At 46.4% G+C, this 17,717-nt stretch overlaps 1 protein-coding gene and 1 long non-coding RNA gene across 4 annotated transcripts in view; both read right to left on the bottom strand.

Annotated features, from left to right (window-relative positions):
• Window positions 1-17,717, bottom strand: part of LOC309846456 — a 644,888-nt gene that overhangs the window by 355,341 nt on the left and 271,830 nt on the right. The window lies entirely within an intron of this gene.
• SLC24A2 (solute carrier family 24 member 2) overlaps window positions 1-17,717 on the bottom strand; it is a 248,050-nt gene that overhangs the window by 44,026 nt on the left and 186,307 nt on the right. For both annotated transcript variants that reach the window (XM_082695359.1, XM_082695358.1), the window contains 2 exons: window positions 10,645-10,743; window positions 7,440-7,558 (listed from right to left, as the gene is read on the bottom strand). In XM_082695359.1, coding sequence (XP_082551485.1) covers window positions 7,440-7,558; window positions 10,645-10,743 — 218 coding nt within the window. The remainder of the gene's footprint in view (window positions 1-7,439; window positions 7,559-10,644; window positions 10,744-17,717) is intronic.

The following is a 17,717-nucleotide window of genomic DNA, read 5'->3' on the forward strand; positions in this document are numbered from 1 at the left end:
TGCTCTGACAGCATCAGGCACACAGACACATCCCACTTTCCCCCAAAGCCTGCATTTCTCAGAAGCCAGAATCCTCTTATTATGCCTCCTTCCTGTTCCAAGAGGTTGAATAATCTCATCAATGGGGGAAATGCGACCCTTGGCTATTCTTAAACTTTCACAATGGTGAACCTGGTTGTTACACCTTAGTCACTGAGAAAAGATACCTGCTCTTTGAATAACGGGAATGTTCGAGGTTCTCAACCCTCGGTTAAACCTCACTGCGGCTGAGAACATAAACGTTTGCTAACTTGGGGCAATATTTTAGGAAGACATCATGGGGATTCTAGGTGCCATCTTCTTCAATAATCTTGGAAATCCCTATCTGAGCTAACATTTTTTTTTTAAAAGATTTTATTTATTTATGTGACAGAGAAAGAGATCACAAATAGGCGGAGAAGTAGGGAGAGAGAGAGGAGGAAGCAGACTCCCCGCGTAGCAGAGAGCCTGATGAGGGGCTCGTTCCCAGGACCCTGGGATCATGACCTGAGCTGAAGGCAGAGGCTTTAACCCACTGAGCCACCTAGTTGCCCCTGAGCTAACATTTTTGACCAAAATTTATTATGAAGCCTCCCAAAGGAGCTCCAAAACCAAAGAACAAGAAAAACCCATACTAACTGCTGCCTTTTTAAAAAAAAGATTTTATTTATTTATTTGACAGAGAGAGAGAACATAAGCAGGCAGAAAGGCAGGCAGAGAGAGAGGGGTGAAGCAGGCTCCCCGCTAAGCAGAGAGCTTGATGTGAGACTCGATCCCAGGACCCAGGGATCATGACCTGAGCTGAAGGCAGAGGCTTAACCCACTGAGCCACCCAGGTGCCCCTGACTTTTTTTTTTTAATGCCATCTTTAAGATCCACATTTAATGGAAAGGAGATATTTTTAGCACTTTCTCTTATTTTTCAAGAAAAATCTAAAATCACAATCGCCTTCATCATCTTTTTTTTACTCATTCTTAGTCCCATAATACTGTAACATCTTTATCAGTACTATGAGGCTTCATGAAAGCAGGTCTTAAAAACTCTCCTGAGCTTAGGTAAAGACCAATGTTATACTGGGGAGAAATAAATCAGGGCTCAGGTCCCAGAAGGAGAAAAGAAAAGCTTAACACACTAAGGTGATATTTATGTGTACAGAAAGCAAGTAAGAAAAAAAGCATGCATCTTATACATTCTCGAGTGTTTACCTATCTACATCTTTTTTTCCCCCTTGGAATGCGATTTTCTTATATAATTCTGTTTGCCCACTGGTGCACTTGTGCAACTTTTCACAAAGCAAGGACAATTCTGATTTCCCTAAGGACAGAGCAAAATCTTCAAGGCAAAATGAAATAAAAGCTGCTACATATAAAAACCAGCTCCCGATATGTGAACATGTAGGACACAATTTAAAAAAGTCAGACTTTCAGATGCCTGAATCTAAGACATTTGTAAGGCATTGCCCTTTCTGCCCCGGTCATCATGAACGTGTATTTAGGGGGTTCTGCCGCATCGTGCATTGAGCCCCAGAATGCATCAAGGTTGGGCTGATTCACACAGCAAGCTGCCCAAGGGCCATCACCTGGTTGTTGTCTAGATTGGCAGAAGGAAAGTGTACGAAAATGCTGGGTCCTGGGCAGGACAGACTGTTTCTTTTTTTCTTTTCTTTTCTTTTTTTAAAAATTTATTTATTTGACAGACAGAGATCACAAGTAGGCAGAGAGGGAGGCAGAGAGAGAGAGGGGGAAGCAGGCTCCTGCTGAGCAGAGAGCCCAATGCGGGGCTTGAGCCCAGAACTCCGGGATCATGACCTGAGCTGAAGGCAGAGGCTTTAACCCACTGAGCCACCCAGGTGCCCCCAGACTGTTTCTTTTAATCGTCTTCTGAACCCTGTTAAAGTTCCGACATTGCACATTTGGAGGCTTGGCAAATTCTCTGCAGCAGCTCGAATCAGTTCTGCGTTACATGATTCTAATGCAATGACTGCATTGTGTCAGCAGTCACGGGGAGGAGATAATTAGCACTAAACCGTTTACAAGTCAAATTAATTCTTGGTTCCAGAAAACGTACAAATGAAACAGAAAACCTCCTGCAAAGGGGCTCCCTCTGCGAAAGAGACTATTTTAAAAATGTTCTTCGTTGCCAGTGTCAAGCCTGTACTGGAGAAAGTTCTCAGAGATGAGGTGTCAATGTAAAATTAGTTCCCTTGTAAATAGGGATTTTGAAACAGCAGGTTAATTACACGAGACAGGCTCAAGTCTCCGGAGATTACCTGCAATGCATGCGTGGTGCACAGGGCTCATAATTTCCATGAATAAAGTTAGGATGTACACCTCATTCTTCATGTAGCGTGATAAACACACAACTGGGAAATAGATGAAACTAACACCATAAAGGCACTGAATCATCTCTGGAGAAGCTGTGCTTTGGGGTGGGGGATGGGCTGAGCATTCTGATTTTGCATCTTTATATTGATTCTGGAATCCGAGCCCTAACGTACCCCATCACTCAGTGACTTCAGCCTGGCAACCTCAGGATCACCTGCACCTTCCTTTCTTGTTCCCTCTCTAGGGCCAGATCTGCTCAATGCCACCTCAGAAATGGCTCTCAGATCCAACCAGTGCCATTTCCTGTCACAGCAAATACTTGGTCTAAGGCCTTGGCTCCTGGGTTCCTTGATAGATACCATTTTTTAAGTTTTACTAAGTACCGCTAATAATAGCAAACACCCAGGCAGTGTTTCCTACATGCCAAGAACTGTTCCAAGAGCATTCTATCCTCACAGCAACGCTATGAAATTGGATTATTATTCATGTTTCACAGAGAAGGAGAATGGAGAACAGAGAGGTTAAGTAAGGTGGCCAAAGTCACAGAGCAGGTCAGTGGCGGATCTGGGATTTGGATTCATGTGGTCTGTCTCCAGAGTCTCTGATCTTAGACCACTAAACCATACTGATTCTGTTTTAATTTAACCCATTATTATTTTTATTGTTGTTGCATTTTTTTGGGAATAGGGATACAGTTGATGGGTTCAAAATTTAAAAGCTATAGAAAGCTGCATACTGCAAAGACTCTTTGCCACTCTGGTTCTCCATCACAGAGGCCCTGGTTCAGGAGGTAGTGAGCACAGCCACTTTTATCGGTAGCATCCCATGCAAATACACATGTTATTTCCCTCTGTTTTCTCCCCTCATACAAATATCCTAGACTGGGTACAATTTGGCAGGAGCCTTTTTCATTGAACATATATTGAAGATCGTTCCATATCAATACATGAAGAAATTCCTCATTCTTTTTCTTTTTTTCTCTCTCTCTCTCTCTTTTTTTAAGACTGCAGATGGTCTAGGGGTGGGCAAACTTTTCCTGTAAAGGGCCAGATAGTAAATATTTTAGGCTTTATGGTCCATATGGTCTCTGTCACATATGCTGCTACTGTTTTTTTTCTTTTAAACCTTTAAAAATGTAAAAACATTCTTGTCTCACGGGTTGAATTAAAACAGGCTAGAGCCCAGATTTAGCCATGGATCATTGTTTGCTGAACCTTGAACTGGGAGGCTCTTCCCTTGCCACCCCGTATCCAGTCTTCCCTCACTCTGACCCCTTTTGAGCAACTTGAAAGCACTATGCTTCTCTCTTACAACTCTGACAGGGCTTCCTTTAAACCTCTCTGGCTCCCCACTCGCAGCAGGGTGAAGTCCAGGGTGCTTGGTGGAGCCTACAATGCCCTTCACAATCCACAACGCTCCTTCATGTCTACTGCACTGGTCCATGCCACCATCAGCTCTTAGCCTCAACTCCTGCAGTGACCCCTTTGCCCCACTATTGATATACAACCCTCTTGCCCCAAATTCACTCTCCACATGGCAGCATAGGCCTAGGGATTTTTGTAGAGGGGCAGATCACAGATGGGAACCTCCAGTGGCTTATTGTGACCCTAGAAGGAAATGAACTTCTTTATCATGGTCTACAAGGTGAGGCAGCTCTGCTTGACCCTCCTGGCCCACCTCATTGTCACCATCCTCCCTCCCTCTGGTCCCTACCCATAAGCCACACTGACTTTTCTGTTCCTTGAGCAAGCCTAACCCATTTCTGCCTGGGTAGGTCTCTTTCCTTGGCTCCCTCCTTGGAGTTCAGCCTCAGTTCAAATGCTACTTCCTTAGTGAGGCCTCCCCATAGCTCCCAACCTACAGGAGCCCTCCAATAGTCCTCACCACACCACCATGCTGAACTTTCTTGTTGGCCCTTGTGGTCGTCTATATCTTGTATTTGCCAGTTCTCTGGTCTGCGGGAATGGGTGGGTATCGCCAGTGCCTAGCATGGTGCCTGACATGTACTAGATGAACACTTAAAATTTTTCTGATTGAACAGTTGAAGAGTTTCAGCCCCATTTACCTTTCCTAGTGGATCTTTCCTCCCTCCTCACTTTCTGCTCTGGTCTCTAGGTCCACTGGCCTTCTCACGCATCACTAAACACAAACTTCCCTCTTAAGGTTTTACACATTTGCACTTGTCATTTCCTTCTCTGAGCAACGAACTCCTACTCACCCACCAACACCCAGTCAAATGTTACCTCTTCCATGACGCTTTTATATTTTCTCTTGGGAGAAAATATATTTTATATTTATATTTATATAAATATTTATATTTTCTCTTCCTCAGGCAGGCTCCCACAGCACTTTGCACAGAGCTGCAGTCACACTGGGCTATAATTACTTACTTACCACAAATGTTTATTTATTTACTTATTATATCCTGACTACCCTTAGACACCACACACACACCCAAATTTGTATGAATATATATATTCATCTGTGTGTGTGTGTGTGTGTGTTCATCTGCAGCTTCTCTACCTATATGCATTACATTTTTATTTTACCCAAACGAGCAGGAACACCTTGGCTGGGATGTATACAGTAAGTGTGGGCACACAATAATATAAACTGCAGCATTTAGCTCTGTGCTAAGTACTTCCCATACGGTTTTTTTTTTTTTTAAGATTTTATTTATTTATTTGTCAGATAGAGACCAGAAGTGGGCAGAGAGGCAGGCAGGAAGAGAGAGAGAGGGAAGCAGGCTCCTGCGAGCAGAGAGTCTGATGCGGGGCTCGATCCCAGGACCCTGAGCCGAAGGCAGAGGCTTTAACCCTCTGAGCCACCCAGGCGCCCCTTCCCATGTTTTTTAATGCAACTCTCCCAATAACCCAAAAAAGGCCGGCACCGTTAGTATCTCTAATTTGTCAATGGGGACACTGAAGCAAGATTAGGTAACTCACTCTGGGTGGACCTGCCAGCCTCCAGCAGGCTGTCCTGTGGCCAGCACGGGTGGCTCTTTGGACATCTGTTTGCCCTTGAGGTGGTGCACAAATCTGTGCTGTTTCCCGATGTGATACCTGGGGGCACAACTCTGCTCAGGGAGGGGTCAGGCGGGGCTTTCTCCCTCCCCTGCAGCAAGGCACTCTCTTGTTGGGGGGCACAGCTGTCCCTCTGCCAGCCAGATGGAGAGGCACGATGAGGACGCTGCCCTCCGCACACCTGTGACTGTGCCATCCCCAAGGGCAGCCAGATGTCCTTGGGGCCCGCCTCCTGCTGCCACATGCTGCTTATCCATGGGGACATAAGCTGCTCTGCCAGCTTACCCTTGAGCTAATGCAAAGGGACCGCAGGGCTCTGGGCAGAAGAGAGAGAGCCTAGAAGGCAGAGGAGATAGGGCAGAAGGAGCTCCCTTTCTTTACCATTTCCTTTCGTTATTTCTTTTCCAGCGTCATTGAAGTATAATGGACTAATACAGATCATATCTATTTAAGGTGCACTACACAGTCATTTGGTGTAGATAAATATTTTGTGAAAGCTCAGCATAGGAAGCCATCAACAAGAAGAAAGGCAGTCTATGGAATGAGAGAAAGTATTTGCCAAGCCATATATCTGGTAAGGTGCTAATATCCAAATTATATAAGGAACCCCTACAACGCAGTAGCAAAATAAATAAATAACCAGATTAAAAAATGGGCAAAGGGCCTGAATAGATATTTTTCCAAAGAAGACCTACAAATGACCAACAGGTACACAAAAAAGGTGCTCAACATCTTTACCCTTTCCTTCAAGCAAAGAGACTTTCCTTGCCTATTCTTTTAGGGGATAAGGGCAATGGACAATAATTAGCATGCTTTCCCCCATCGAAGAGCAGGCTCCATTGAGAGTGTATCCTGGCATAAAGGAGGAGAGAGCGCCAGAATAGATTTGTCGTAGTCTGGCTTCTATTTGTGGGCACAGTGTAACTTTTCGGCTCATCGGGAAAATTCTGTCTAGAGAAGTAGGCCATGAACTTTACAGCCGTGCTATTCCAAGTGAGGTCCTTGGACCAGCAGTGCCAGAACCATCTGGGGGCTTTGCAGACTCTGGGACCCACTCCAGACAAGACATATCTGATTCTGAATTTTAACAGGATCCCCCAGGAGCTTTGCAAGCGCATTCGAGTTTGAGAAATGCGGACCAAGGGTGCCTGATGAAAATGGGAGTTGGGCCTCCATACCTAAGATATCCTGATACACTTGGTGCAGTGGAGATCCAGAAACGTGGCAAGCATCACCTCCTTTTGGGGCTTCTGCTTCCTTTTGGGAGCAGCTGTGGTCCAGAGGCAGTGCTGTGTGGTGGCAAGAGTCCCGGCACTCTATTTAGACGGACCAGGAACTGAATCTCAGCTCCGCTAACTACTGGATAGGTAATCCTGACGAAGCCCTTCATCTTGTCCTGCTTTTGCTTCCTCACCTCTAAAATGCAGAAAGTAAAGGCCTCCTCCTTCAGCTGTGAGGTTTAAAGGCAATATATGCAAAGTGCCAGTACCAAATCCACGGCGCAGAGCACATAGAAGGTTGAGCATTGTATTAGGCCAAGCAGCTATCGGTTGCACCACTGGAGGGCAGAACCAGCCAGAGTACGGTTTAATTTCAATTGCAGAGACAGGGAAGGAAAAGGGGGATTAACCAAGGTGTGACCAGCTGTAGTTCCTTGGTTACTTGATCTTAAAGACACAGAGAAAGGATCAGACTGCGACAGGCACCGAACAGTCATCATTTACGAAGAATCCCCGGGAGGCAGGTTTAAAAGGTTGATACCTGGATGCCGTTACTCCAAGATGCTGCTTCATCAGGTCTGGAGTACAGCCCAGGGATCTGCATTTTGATCTCTGGATTATATGCACGAGGCCACCGATCTCACTCTGAGAGGCAGCAGCTCAGAGAATGTGTGAATTCATTCAGTGCTCAAAGAGCTTGATGCACTTGGGGCCCTTTGCCCGTACTGAGCCACAGACACAAAGAGAATCGGCTCTGCCCAGAGTCTGCCCTGCCCGGGAGCGTGCGCCTCCGAGGAGAATGGAAGGTCTGCACTGCTGGTGCTAGGACATCAAGAGCAAGGGGAGAGCCGTACCTGGGCATCCGCAGCTTCAATGGTGTGGGACAGATTTCCGTTTTGTACGGGTTCCGAAGCATCGCTGGACGGTGTCATTTCAACCTCCGTGCTTGTGCTGTTTGGGAGCTCGATTTTTTCTGTGGTACAACATAGACACACACAGAGAAAGCAAATGGAGTCAGTGGGGTAAGAGCCATATGGGAAGGAATGTCCTGAAGTGCTGGGCCAGAGAAGACAGTGGTCTCCGAGGGGTGGTGGTAAGACCCAGGGCTGGGGTGGCGCCAAATGGCAAAGGATTTTTTACCATTCTCCCCAATACCTTTCGGTGTTTTCAGTCCTCCTCCTCTCTTTAATAGCTCTCTGGCTCTCTCAGTCCAGCCTTATATCTTGAGCCCCCTTTCAGCTCCCCTGGCTGGCATTTTCTACATTAGGCACGTCCCCAAGTAACCATTCGAGAACATGAACACAGATTTTTTTTTTTTTTTTCACCAAACCCATACTCAATCTACACACTAATATTTATACCCAGGACCATCAGACCATCCCCCTTGGACGGATGGATGGAGATATATATATATATATATATATATATATATATATTTTTTTTTTTTTTTTTTTTTTTACTGTAGGATCTTTTCTTTTATATGACATTCTAGAAAGAATATTTATGGCTAGGGCCCAGGAGCCTTGGGTCCAAGGCTTTGCTCTGCCATTATTAGGCTGGGACTTTAGGCAAATCTCCTTTCTTTGGGTTTAGGAACCTTATCTGTAAAATGAGGGGGTGCAACTGGTTGACCTTAGGGCCCACTGCTTCCAGCTCTGATTCTCTAGACTCATTGAGTATACATCCCTGCCTGTATCTGGGTGGCAGGGCAGGCTCAAGAGCCTGGCCTTCTCAATGCCTGGAGAATGCTATTCAGCCTGTCCTACACCTGGACATCCTATCACAAGCAGGGCGAGGGAAAGGTGAACGAGAAACAGAGGGAAACCTCTGTCACTCCTAAGTGAGAGGTAACGTCTGCCTGGCACGAGCCACAGGTCAGCAGGTACAGATTCCAGTCTCCCTCCGGGAGTTGAGAAGTGCCTCCAGGGTCCTGATGAAGCCCTGGGACTCTCTGACACTGGGCATCGCAGACCAGCCTGGGCTCTTTACTCCGGTTCTACTGCTTATGCTGCGGGACGCTGAGCAAGTACTTGAACTTCTCTGGGATTCCCCTTCCTCACTTGTGAACCTGGGGGGAGGAGCTAATACTGCTAACAACAATACAGCAATCAAAGGGTCTCCCTGCGGATGATGAAATAACAACATGCAGATAAAGCACTTGGCGCAGAGCTGGCACAGAGCAAGCAAGCAACAAAGTCTCCCGATCATGATTACAGTAACTGCCCGGCACTAGTAGATTTCTTCTGGGGGCTGAGAGGAGCACTTCCCGGGATCAGGGATCAGCACCACCAAGGCCTGCCATGACTTCAGTGGGAGCAAAATAGAAAGGTGCTTAGGCCTTCTGACTGTGCTGGGGAAATTTAGGATTTCAGGAGACAAGCCGTAAGGGTCCACGTCACGGTTGCCGGGAGTATCGTCATGCTCCTCAGTATAAGATATGAGTGTTATCGGACCGCTCACAGAGTGCAGAATGTTTGTTTCTAGTGACTTCTGAAGGACAACACATTTGTATCACTGGAAAAGTATTTTGAGAGTTACATAAAAACGATTGGACTTGAAGTGGCCACCTTTTGGAAATCATAGGGAAAGGTTTCTGTTTATTCATGTATTTAGCTGTAGAATACAGAGGCATAAATATATTAAAATATAAAAAGCCACAGAAGCTCAAATTTATTTTATCTTTCCATGTTTTTAATAGTGACACTGTTATGTGATGTTCTGCAGGATGGAGCTCTGCCGGCTAACCCTAATATTCTTGGTCCAGTTATGAAAAATACCAAACACCAAGTACCTGGGGAAATATTAAAACTGGGTTTTGGGGTGTCTGTTAGCTGAAGTGAGACAACATTGAGATCAGCCCACGATGGCCAAGCCTGGCCCTACCAAAAGGGATGATCAGGTCCCAAAGTGGAATTAAGATGTTTGAGAACAGACATGAACAGAGGAGAAGAAATAGAGCCTGCATACAATATATAACACTTGAGCTTATTTCCCTCAAGTCTTTCTTTTCATGCCCAATAGAATTTTGACTGTTTCTTGGCCAAAGATCTTACGGGAGCCAGAAGTCAGGCCAAAAGGAGAGGCAGAAACTCCTCTTCTTCTTTTTAAATATTATTTATTTTAGAGAGAGTGAAAGTAATCACAGAGGGAGAGGGAGAAGCCAACTTGCCGCTGAGCAGAGAGCCCACTGCAGGGCTCCATCCCAGGACCCTGAGATCATGAGCTGAGCCAAAGGCAGAGGCTTTAACTGACTGAGCCACCCAGGTGCCCTGAGGCATAAACTCTTCCTTAGGAATGTCCTGTATTTTGAGGGCAACCCTGTAGCATTTTGTCTGCAGATCACTGCAGTTTCTTGGGCAATTGCATCGTTTGTAGCAGAGATCCAGATTAGGTTAAATTTAGTCTGAATTTAGAATTAGTGAGTTAAATTATAGTTGCAGACAGGAGGAACATCATGTTCCAAGTTAAAATAAGATGTCTGAATGTCACGATCTGGTTCACACAGGAACTCAGAAAAAGTCAGCCCCAAGAGACCTGGACTGCTATTGCTGAATTCACGAGAGAGGAGAGGTGGTGTTGTCTTGAAGGGACACCCTCACTCAGTTTAGGAGTGACTAAGTGAACCGGCTGCGGCATGGACCATGTCCCAAGTATAACGGGTAGATATCTGGTTACCAGGCGAGAATTTCAGAAATGATACTCGCACCTTTTGTGAAACATTAAATGAGAGGTGTCTGTGTGTTTTCTTTCTGTAGGATACCTGAAAAGTGATCTTTTTACTCTTCAAGGAAAATGCCTGGGTAGAAGCTGGTTTACTTTGGGTTCCTCAGAGAATCATTTTTCTCTTCTTGGAAATCCCCTAGAGTAGGTGACAAGAGTGGGTCCATTTACGCCCTGTACCTCCCAGGGGAAATGGGCTCTTGCGGACACCCAGGAATGGGCTGAGTTGCAGAGTTGGGGGTCCGCACCAAGTCAAGGGGGCCCACGCTGGGTCCTGCCTCCCTGCTCCCCTCCGTGTGCTCCGGGAAAGTCACGGGATACAAGTTTCTCTGTACTTACCCACGTGGTTGGCGGCCCCGTTCTGCCTCTCGTTCTCATCCACCTGGCATTTCTTCTTGGCAATCTTGTGGAGAATAGAAGCCTTTTCTCTGAACCTCCCTGAAGCAAGAGAAAGCAGTGGAAAGGAGACACAATGAGGAGGAAGATAAAGAGAGGGGCTCGTGGAAAATGGCAAAGCACCCGCTCAACAGGCCTGTGGCTTCCACAGCTGCATGCTCAACCCAAAGGCCCCGTGTCCCGCTCTTACCTTTGTGGATTACTTTAGCCCAAATCTCTGTTGAGAATCTCAAGCAGCCAGACCACAGATGGACGGTTGGACTTGGACCTCTACCCTCCCTCCCGCTTGCTTACAAAATAAAGGAAGGCACCGATCATCCCTAAAATTCCCCCTCCTGCTGAGATCCAAAACAGGTCCAAAGACACAGAGCTGCGATGAAGACACAGCCCTTAAATGTCCATCCCAGAACTGGCTTTCATCCCCGGAAAGCCAAGTCCAGGGGGCCTTCGAGTTGACTTTGGTTTCAAACATCTATCTTAATCAACAAGGACATTTCTAAACAAGCTGGGAGGATCCATCCCAGCTTTCTGAATTAGCTGAGTCAGCTGCAATTAAAGCATCAAGGAGGCAACTGCTTCCACCTGGGGGTTTAGGGCAAAGAACGATCAACCAAGCGCAGCCAATAAAGTCTGTCAGCGATGAGCCGCTTAGGGAAAGGTGCTGGAAAAATACTCCAAGTTCTCAAAATCATCATTTCAAACAGCTATGCCACAAGTAAAACAATTTCTTTTCCATTATTGACATAATTAATGGTTAAATGCATGCAACAGGCACAGAAAAAAAAAGCATGCAAAAATGCAGAAATTAGTAAAACGTAGCCCGTTTTGCTTTCTTTTTTAATCCTTGATCTCCTCCTCCTGCCGCCTCGCCCCCCCCCCCCCCCGCGCCCGAACATTCAAGGTACAAGGAGTCTCATTTTAAACAGACTGGTCTTGCCTAGATTCAGATGGTCTGAGTCCCTTCAGGGTATCACAACTTCTACAATTTTCTCCATAGGCATTTGTGTAGGCTGAATTCTCTAGCAGCATACTCACGGGGGGAGCTCATTTTACTTTTCTAGTTAGACCCAAACTGAACCAAACCACACCCAAACCCAGATACTTCTTTCGAGAGGGTCTCTTTTCCTAGGATGGGACACGCCAGTTTGGCATCTGCTGAGCCTCCCCTCCTCTCAGGTGGAAGTCACGGGGTGTCGTCACAGTGGTGACTTGTGTGACTGGGCGGGGGTGACAGGAGTTGGAAGCCAGAGTGGGACCAGCTGATTCCAATGGTGAAGGTGACACCAGATGGAGCCCTTTCTGCTTCCAAGCTCCGTGAGTCCCAAGCCCAGACACCTTCTACCACAAAGGCGGCATCTAGGATGACAGCGCCTCGGTGAAAGGGACAAACGTGCCTCAGAGCGCACGCTCTCGAAGGAAACAGGAAAGCAAACGTAACACAGAGCCAAGAAGGTCGGCACGTGGCTTGGGCTTCACGAGGAGTGAGAAAGAAGGATGAGGCGACAGGCGCGATGTCCGTCCCTGAGGGAGGCAGAAGGTCAGCGTTAGAGTCTCCGTGCTGGAAGGTATTTTGAATTCAGCTGTTTTTATCTAATTTCTGAGGGAAACTCTGGGAAGAAAAGGGGAAAGAAGAGAAAGGCTGGGGATTAAGAGGAGGTGGAGGGGAAAGGGACTAAGAAAGGACAGAAAATTAAGAGCAAAAGGGGTTCAAGGAAGGAGGAGGCGGGCAGGACTGCCTGGAGGTTGGCAGCGTGAACACCAGGCTCTCTCCTCGCTGCCAAACCTAGTCTTATCTGCTGCTCCATACCCTGCAGCCATAAGCCCAAGGAGGGGGACTGCTCGTGGAAGATACCTCCAAGAGGTCCTCCTTCATTTGCTAAAAAGCCCAGAAGATGGAGAAAGAAAGTTCTGAAACACGGAAGATGGTGCTTCTAGCAGTGAAACTCTTCAGTGGTCTCAGGGTCACTGTTTGAACTCAGAAACGTCTATAGCTCTGTGAAATGAAGATGATCAGTAATTGCCATTTAACAATTACAAAAAAATGACAATAAAGCAGGAAAGCGTTCAGAAGATGAGACAAATAAGCCTGTAGAAACAACCTGAAACAACCCAACCTAAGGAATGCCCCCCCAAGTCAGGAATCACGGCAGAGAACATACTTGACAGGAAACAGCTGATTCCCTACTGTGTGTGGTGAACAGAAGTGTTGTTCAGCTGTAGACTAGAAGGAAATTATCATAAAAGGCACCCCAAAGCATGGAACGGTCCTGCCACTCATGGGCTAGCTTCCCCAAATCCTCTGAAGGAAGCCTGGGGGTGTAGGGTAGGAAAAGATTCTAGACTTGGGATTTCGTAGGTTCTCAAACATCTTCACAGGTCAGCGAGCACTTTCCAGGTAGTGTGTCACTATTTTTCCCACTGCAGCAACACTTGAGATTTTCTAAGCTGCTGAAAGGTGGGAGGGGTTAGTTCTCTTTGCTTTCTCTTGGGGTTTAGCCCTAGGGGCAGCCGGGAAAGTTGGGGAGGCTGGCCAGGACCTCTCCTTTCCCTCACTTCTTCCACTTCTTTGATTCAACCTTAGTCCCAGTTAGCATGACCTGATTACCGTTCTGCATTCCTCCGCAGCCTAAAAGGACTCTTCTCTTAAAGAGGAGTTTCTAGAAAAGCAGTAATTGAAATGCCACCTTCAGAATTCAGCACTCAGGTGGGGTTCTCGACGGTGGTGGGGCAAAGCCTGACAAAGTAAGGCATGTTCCTTTCAGCCCAACGGACACCCCAGGGACCGCCACAGGGCTCCTCCTGAGAAAAATCACAAGGATGGCTAAGCAGACAAGAGTAGGCTTGAGGTCCCCAGGACAGAAGCCAGCACAGAACCTGTGATTCCCAAAGTGACCCTCTCTGCCTCGTGGTAGGAAGACAAGGACCTGGGCAAGCCTGATGCCAGAAACTGGGGAGAATACCAGCTAGGCTACAAGTGTGCTGGGGAGAGCACAGTATTGTGGTTAAATTTTGGACGTGACTTAAATTTTGGACAGGTAGATTTGGGTTTAAACCCTGTCCCTTTCACTGACTGCTGGGTGAGTTTTGGAAAGTTCCTCAATTCCTGAGCTTCGGTTTTGCATCTGTTGGACAGGGATTCCAATGGCAGGCACATGAGTTAAATGCAAAGCTTCAGGGAGAAAATGTGTGCAAGGGGCTTATCATAATGGCTGGCATCGGAAGAAGTCTGTAAACAAAAGGAGAAAGAAAAAGAAACTAATGAAAACCACAGGGGCAAGGGTGACATGGCCCCGAGTTGCCTTAGGAAAATCGTTGGCATCTTCTCTTCCTTCTCAACCCCAACATGCCAGCCTGGAGAATTAGCTGTACCCTGAACCAATGGTTTAAGCCTAGTGGGACTGGTGTTCGGTTCCAGGGAGTTCTCCAAAGTCAGTTCCTAAACTGATTAGGAAAAGGATCATTTTGCCTCTTCCTGAAATTGAGAGGTCACGGTGATAGAGCTGCCATTCTGTGTTTTAAACATCCATCCCTTTGTGATCTGAAAATGGAGAGATGGTGATCAGCTTTCCCCCATCACCGGGAGGACCGAGTTCACGAAGAAATTACTTCTGTGCCCTGATCTGTGCGCTCCAAAGCACTTCCTGATGTGTGAGGGGTTTTAACTCCTCTGTGTCTCAGGCTCAGAATTTTAAAGCAGGGATCGCCCTTCGCACACAGCTGCTGGACGGCTCAATGGGTTAATTGGCATCAGGTTGATGCACATGCTCTGACATACATTAAATGCTCAGGACATCCTTCCCACGAAGTGCTGAAAATAAAAAGATTGATTTTCACCACAGAATGGATGTCCAACAGCCTCAGGTGTGGGAGACCTTGGCCGGAAAGGGGCTGCGTCCATAGACTATTTTAGGCATGGACGGCACGTTGGCATTCTTAGCTTTCACACAGGGACAGATTTCAGAGACGATTGTAGCTCTGTGCCTGGGGATAGAGGATGAAGACATTTTTGGGTACTTTTCAAAGTGAGGGAAGGAGCGATTTTTAACATGTTTTAAGGCAACCTTAAAAAAAAAAATACTCTGTTGTGGTGCGAAGCCTTAAAGTGTTGTATTTTTACATAGGGATGGATATTTGTATACTTAAAATCTCAGAAATAGCAAACTCTGCTCAAATCGTGAGGCACCTACGTCAAAACCTAGTACAGGGTTTTAATATAGTTGAGCTTGTTCCGAAATTTCCAAAGGAATGGCTGCTGAGTGTCCTCAGGGGAGCATGTGTGGAGGGGGTGGGAGGGAGGAGTGGAATAAGAGATCGAAGCATAAGGATCTTGTGGCACTAAGAACAAATTTCGAAAAACAATCAGAAATCAAAATCCTCGACCCTATCCCCCAGACATAAAAGAGAAGCCCCGAGTGGCACAGGAAAATAACCTTCAGAGGGTCTGTCCACGCAAGGGGAATGAATTTTGTTTCTGCTCTGCTGTTAATTAATTAAAACAGTCCCTGGAAATTCCTTCCTCTCTTCCTTCCTGTAACAGGCAGTGTTACAAAGGGATGCTTTGGGTTGGTGATCAGATGAACTCCTGGCTGCTGCAGAACTTTCCAAGGCTCAGCGATGCCGCAAAGGGACAAAAGAGGCACATAGATGCAAAGGGACACACACCTCAGTGAACAGACCTTGGCTTGGGAGAAGAAAAGAAAAAATGAAACAGAAGGGAAAACTTAAGCATAGTGTTTTTAAATCTATTTTTGTGTTTTCAGTTTTGCCTTTCCTGTCTCCGTCTTTGAAGTCTAGGACTTGGCAGGTAGCTGAAAAAGCAAAAGTGCAGCAGTTCCTCCTGTTTATTCATTGCCTTTTTTTTTTTTTTTTTTTTTCCTGGAAGCAGAGACTCAAGTCAGAGGGGCCATCAACACTGAGAAGGCTTACAATGAAACGGATGTGGTCATAAGCAAACACTGCCCTTGGGGTCAGCTTGGGTTCCTCTCTTTCCCTCACAGCCCACGTGCTATCCATCAGCAAACTTGGTACCTCCACCTCCAACATATTTCAGAAGCTGTCCCCTTTCTTTCCCCCCCTCCCAGGCCCAGCAACCATCCTGCTGGTCTACTCCCCAGTCTCCCTTCCCACCTTGACCTCTCTGTCTCCCAGGCTGGTCTCAGGCTAGTATCCTTAGTGATCAATCAGATCATGTCACTCCTCTGGGCAAAATACTGCAGTGGGTCCTCAGGTCAAAGGGAAAGCCAAGGTCATTACAAGGACCTGTAAGGGGGGTGGGGTTAGCCACTTAGGCTGCTCTGTCTCATCTTTCCCTGTCTCTGAGCTCACTCTGCTCCAGCCATTCTGGTCCCCTTGTTGTCCACCTCAGAGCCATGGCATTGACTGGTCCCTCTACCTGGAATATTCTTTCCCTAGAGATCCACTGTTTACTCTCTCAGCTCCTTCGAGAATTTGTTCAAATGTTACCTTCTCGCTGAGGCTTCTCTGAGGAGCCTATTTAAAATTGCAGCTCCTCTCTCTCCCGTATTTCCTATCCCCAGCTTGTTCTCTCTAACCTTCACCACCACCTGATATACTGCATCATCATGAGTCTTGATTATCTGTTGCTCTCCGTTAGGAGCTAAGCTCTGTGAAGGAAGGGATTTCCATGGGTCTTGTTCTCTGTGGTGTCCTCAGAGCCCCATAGGGCTTGATAAATCCTTGTGTTTGGGTTTCCAGGCATGTAGATGAGGTAGTCACTCCTTAGGAGGCTTCTTGGTGGCTAATGACCAAAGTAAATCCTTTCACGTCTACCCATACCCAATGCCCCATTGGGGCCAAGTCTACCTGTGGAATCCCAGGAACTTCTGAGGTAAGTAGGAGAGAATGGGGTGGCTAGGTGTTCACAGCTCAGAGATGGGAGACAGGGGCATGTCAGTCATCCCCATTCTGCATATTGTGGGGACCAACAAGACGGGTGGTGACAGGGGCCTTTGTGACACAGAGGAGGCACAGAGAGCACAGTAGAGGGCAGAGAAGGGAAATCAGGGCTTTGGTTCCTCCCTCTTTAGTAAGCTATTTCTCATCAAGGCCTAACTGAAGGCCCAACCCGAAGGTTTCTCAAATGGTACTCATACCCCTCCTTCCCAAGTGGAAATCTATCACTCCAATGGCACCTTGATTATACCTCATCACAGCCCTGATTCCAGTTTGCTGCCCACATGTCTGCTTTCTCCCAGACAGCAGGCTTCTCTGGGGGCACAGACCTTCTCTCGTCATCTTGTGTTCCTCAACAAGCATCTTAGCATAGTGCTTGGCACATGGGTACCCACTGAATTCCAGTGAAGTTCTCCCTAGGTCAACTTTCTTCGGAAGTGTGAGCTTTGCTTTCAAGTGGGTGCAAGTCACAAACAATCTTCTACTCTGCAAATATTAACCAAACCTGTGCTGGGTACCAGGCAGTGTTTAGTGAACACGATCTATCTAGCTGGTGCCCTGTAGAGTCACAGCTGAGAGCTAGAGAGACAAAAAACAAGGACTTAAGATTCATGATGGTGGGGGCCTTCTCTGAAGGGTATGGAAACTCACAGAAGAGTGAAGGTTCCAAGATACAAGATACCACTTAGCAGCTTGAAGGAATAAACTCCTTTTCATTCTATAAACTGTCCTCATGGGGCAGCTTATTCATCTAATAGGATCTGGCCTGACTTTTATTGTTTTGTTGTTGTTGTTTTAAGTAAGCTCTATGCCCCAAATGGGACTTGAACTCACAATCCTGAGATCAAGAGTCATATACTGTACTGACTGAGCCAGGCAGGTGCCCCCTGATTTTTATTCTTAAAAGGAAAACATTGCAAAAATTTTTGCCTTAAGCAAAAATCCCAAGAACATAGTTTACTTATACTTATTTTTGAAGTACAATCTCTAAATTATTTTTTTTTCTGATTTTTGTGAAGCATCGTGTAAACCAATTATGACTACATTGATATTAGTGGAAATTAAACCAGTACTGTAATATTTTGTAAAATGTCTTCAGTCAA

This window comes from Mustela nivalis (genome assembly GCF_964662115.1).
Source record: "Mustela nivalis genome assembly, chromosome: 13".
Lineage (NCBI taxonomy): Eukaryota > Metazoa > Chordata > Mammalia > Carnivora > Mustelidae > Mustela > Mustela nivalis.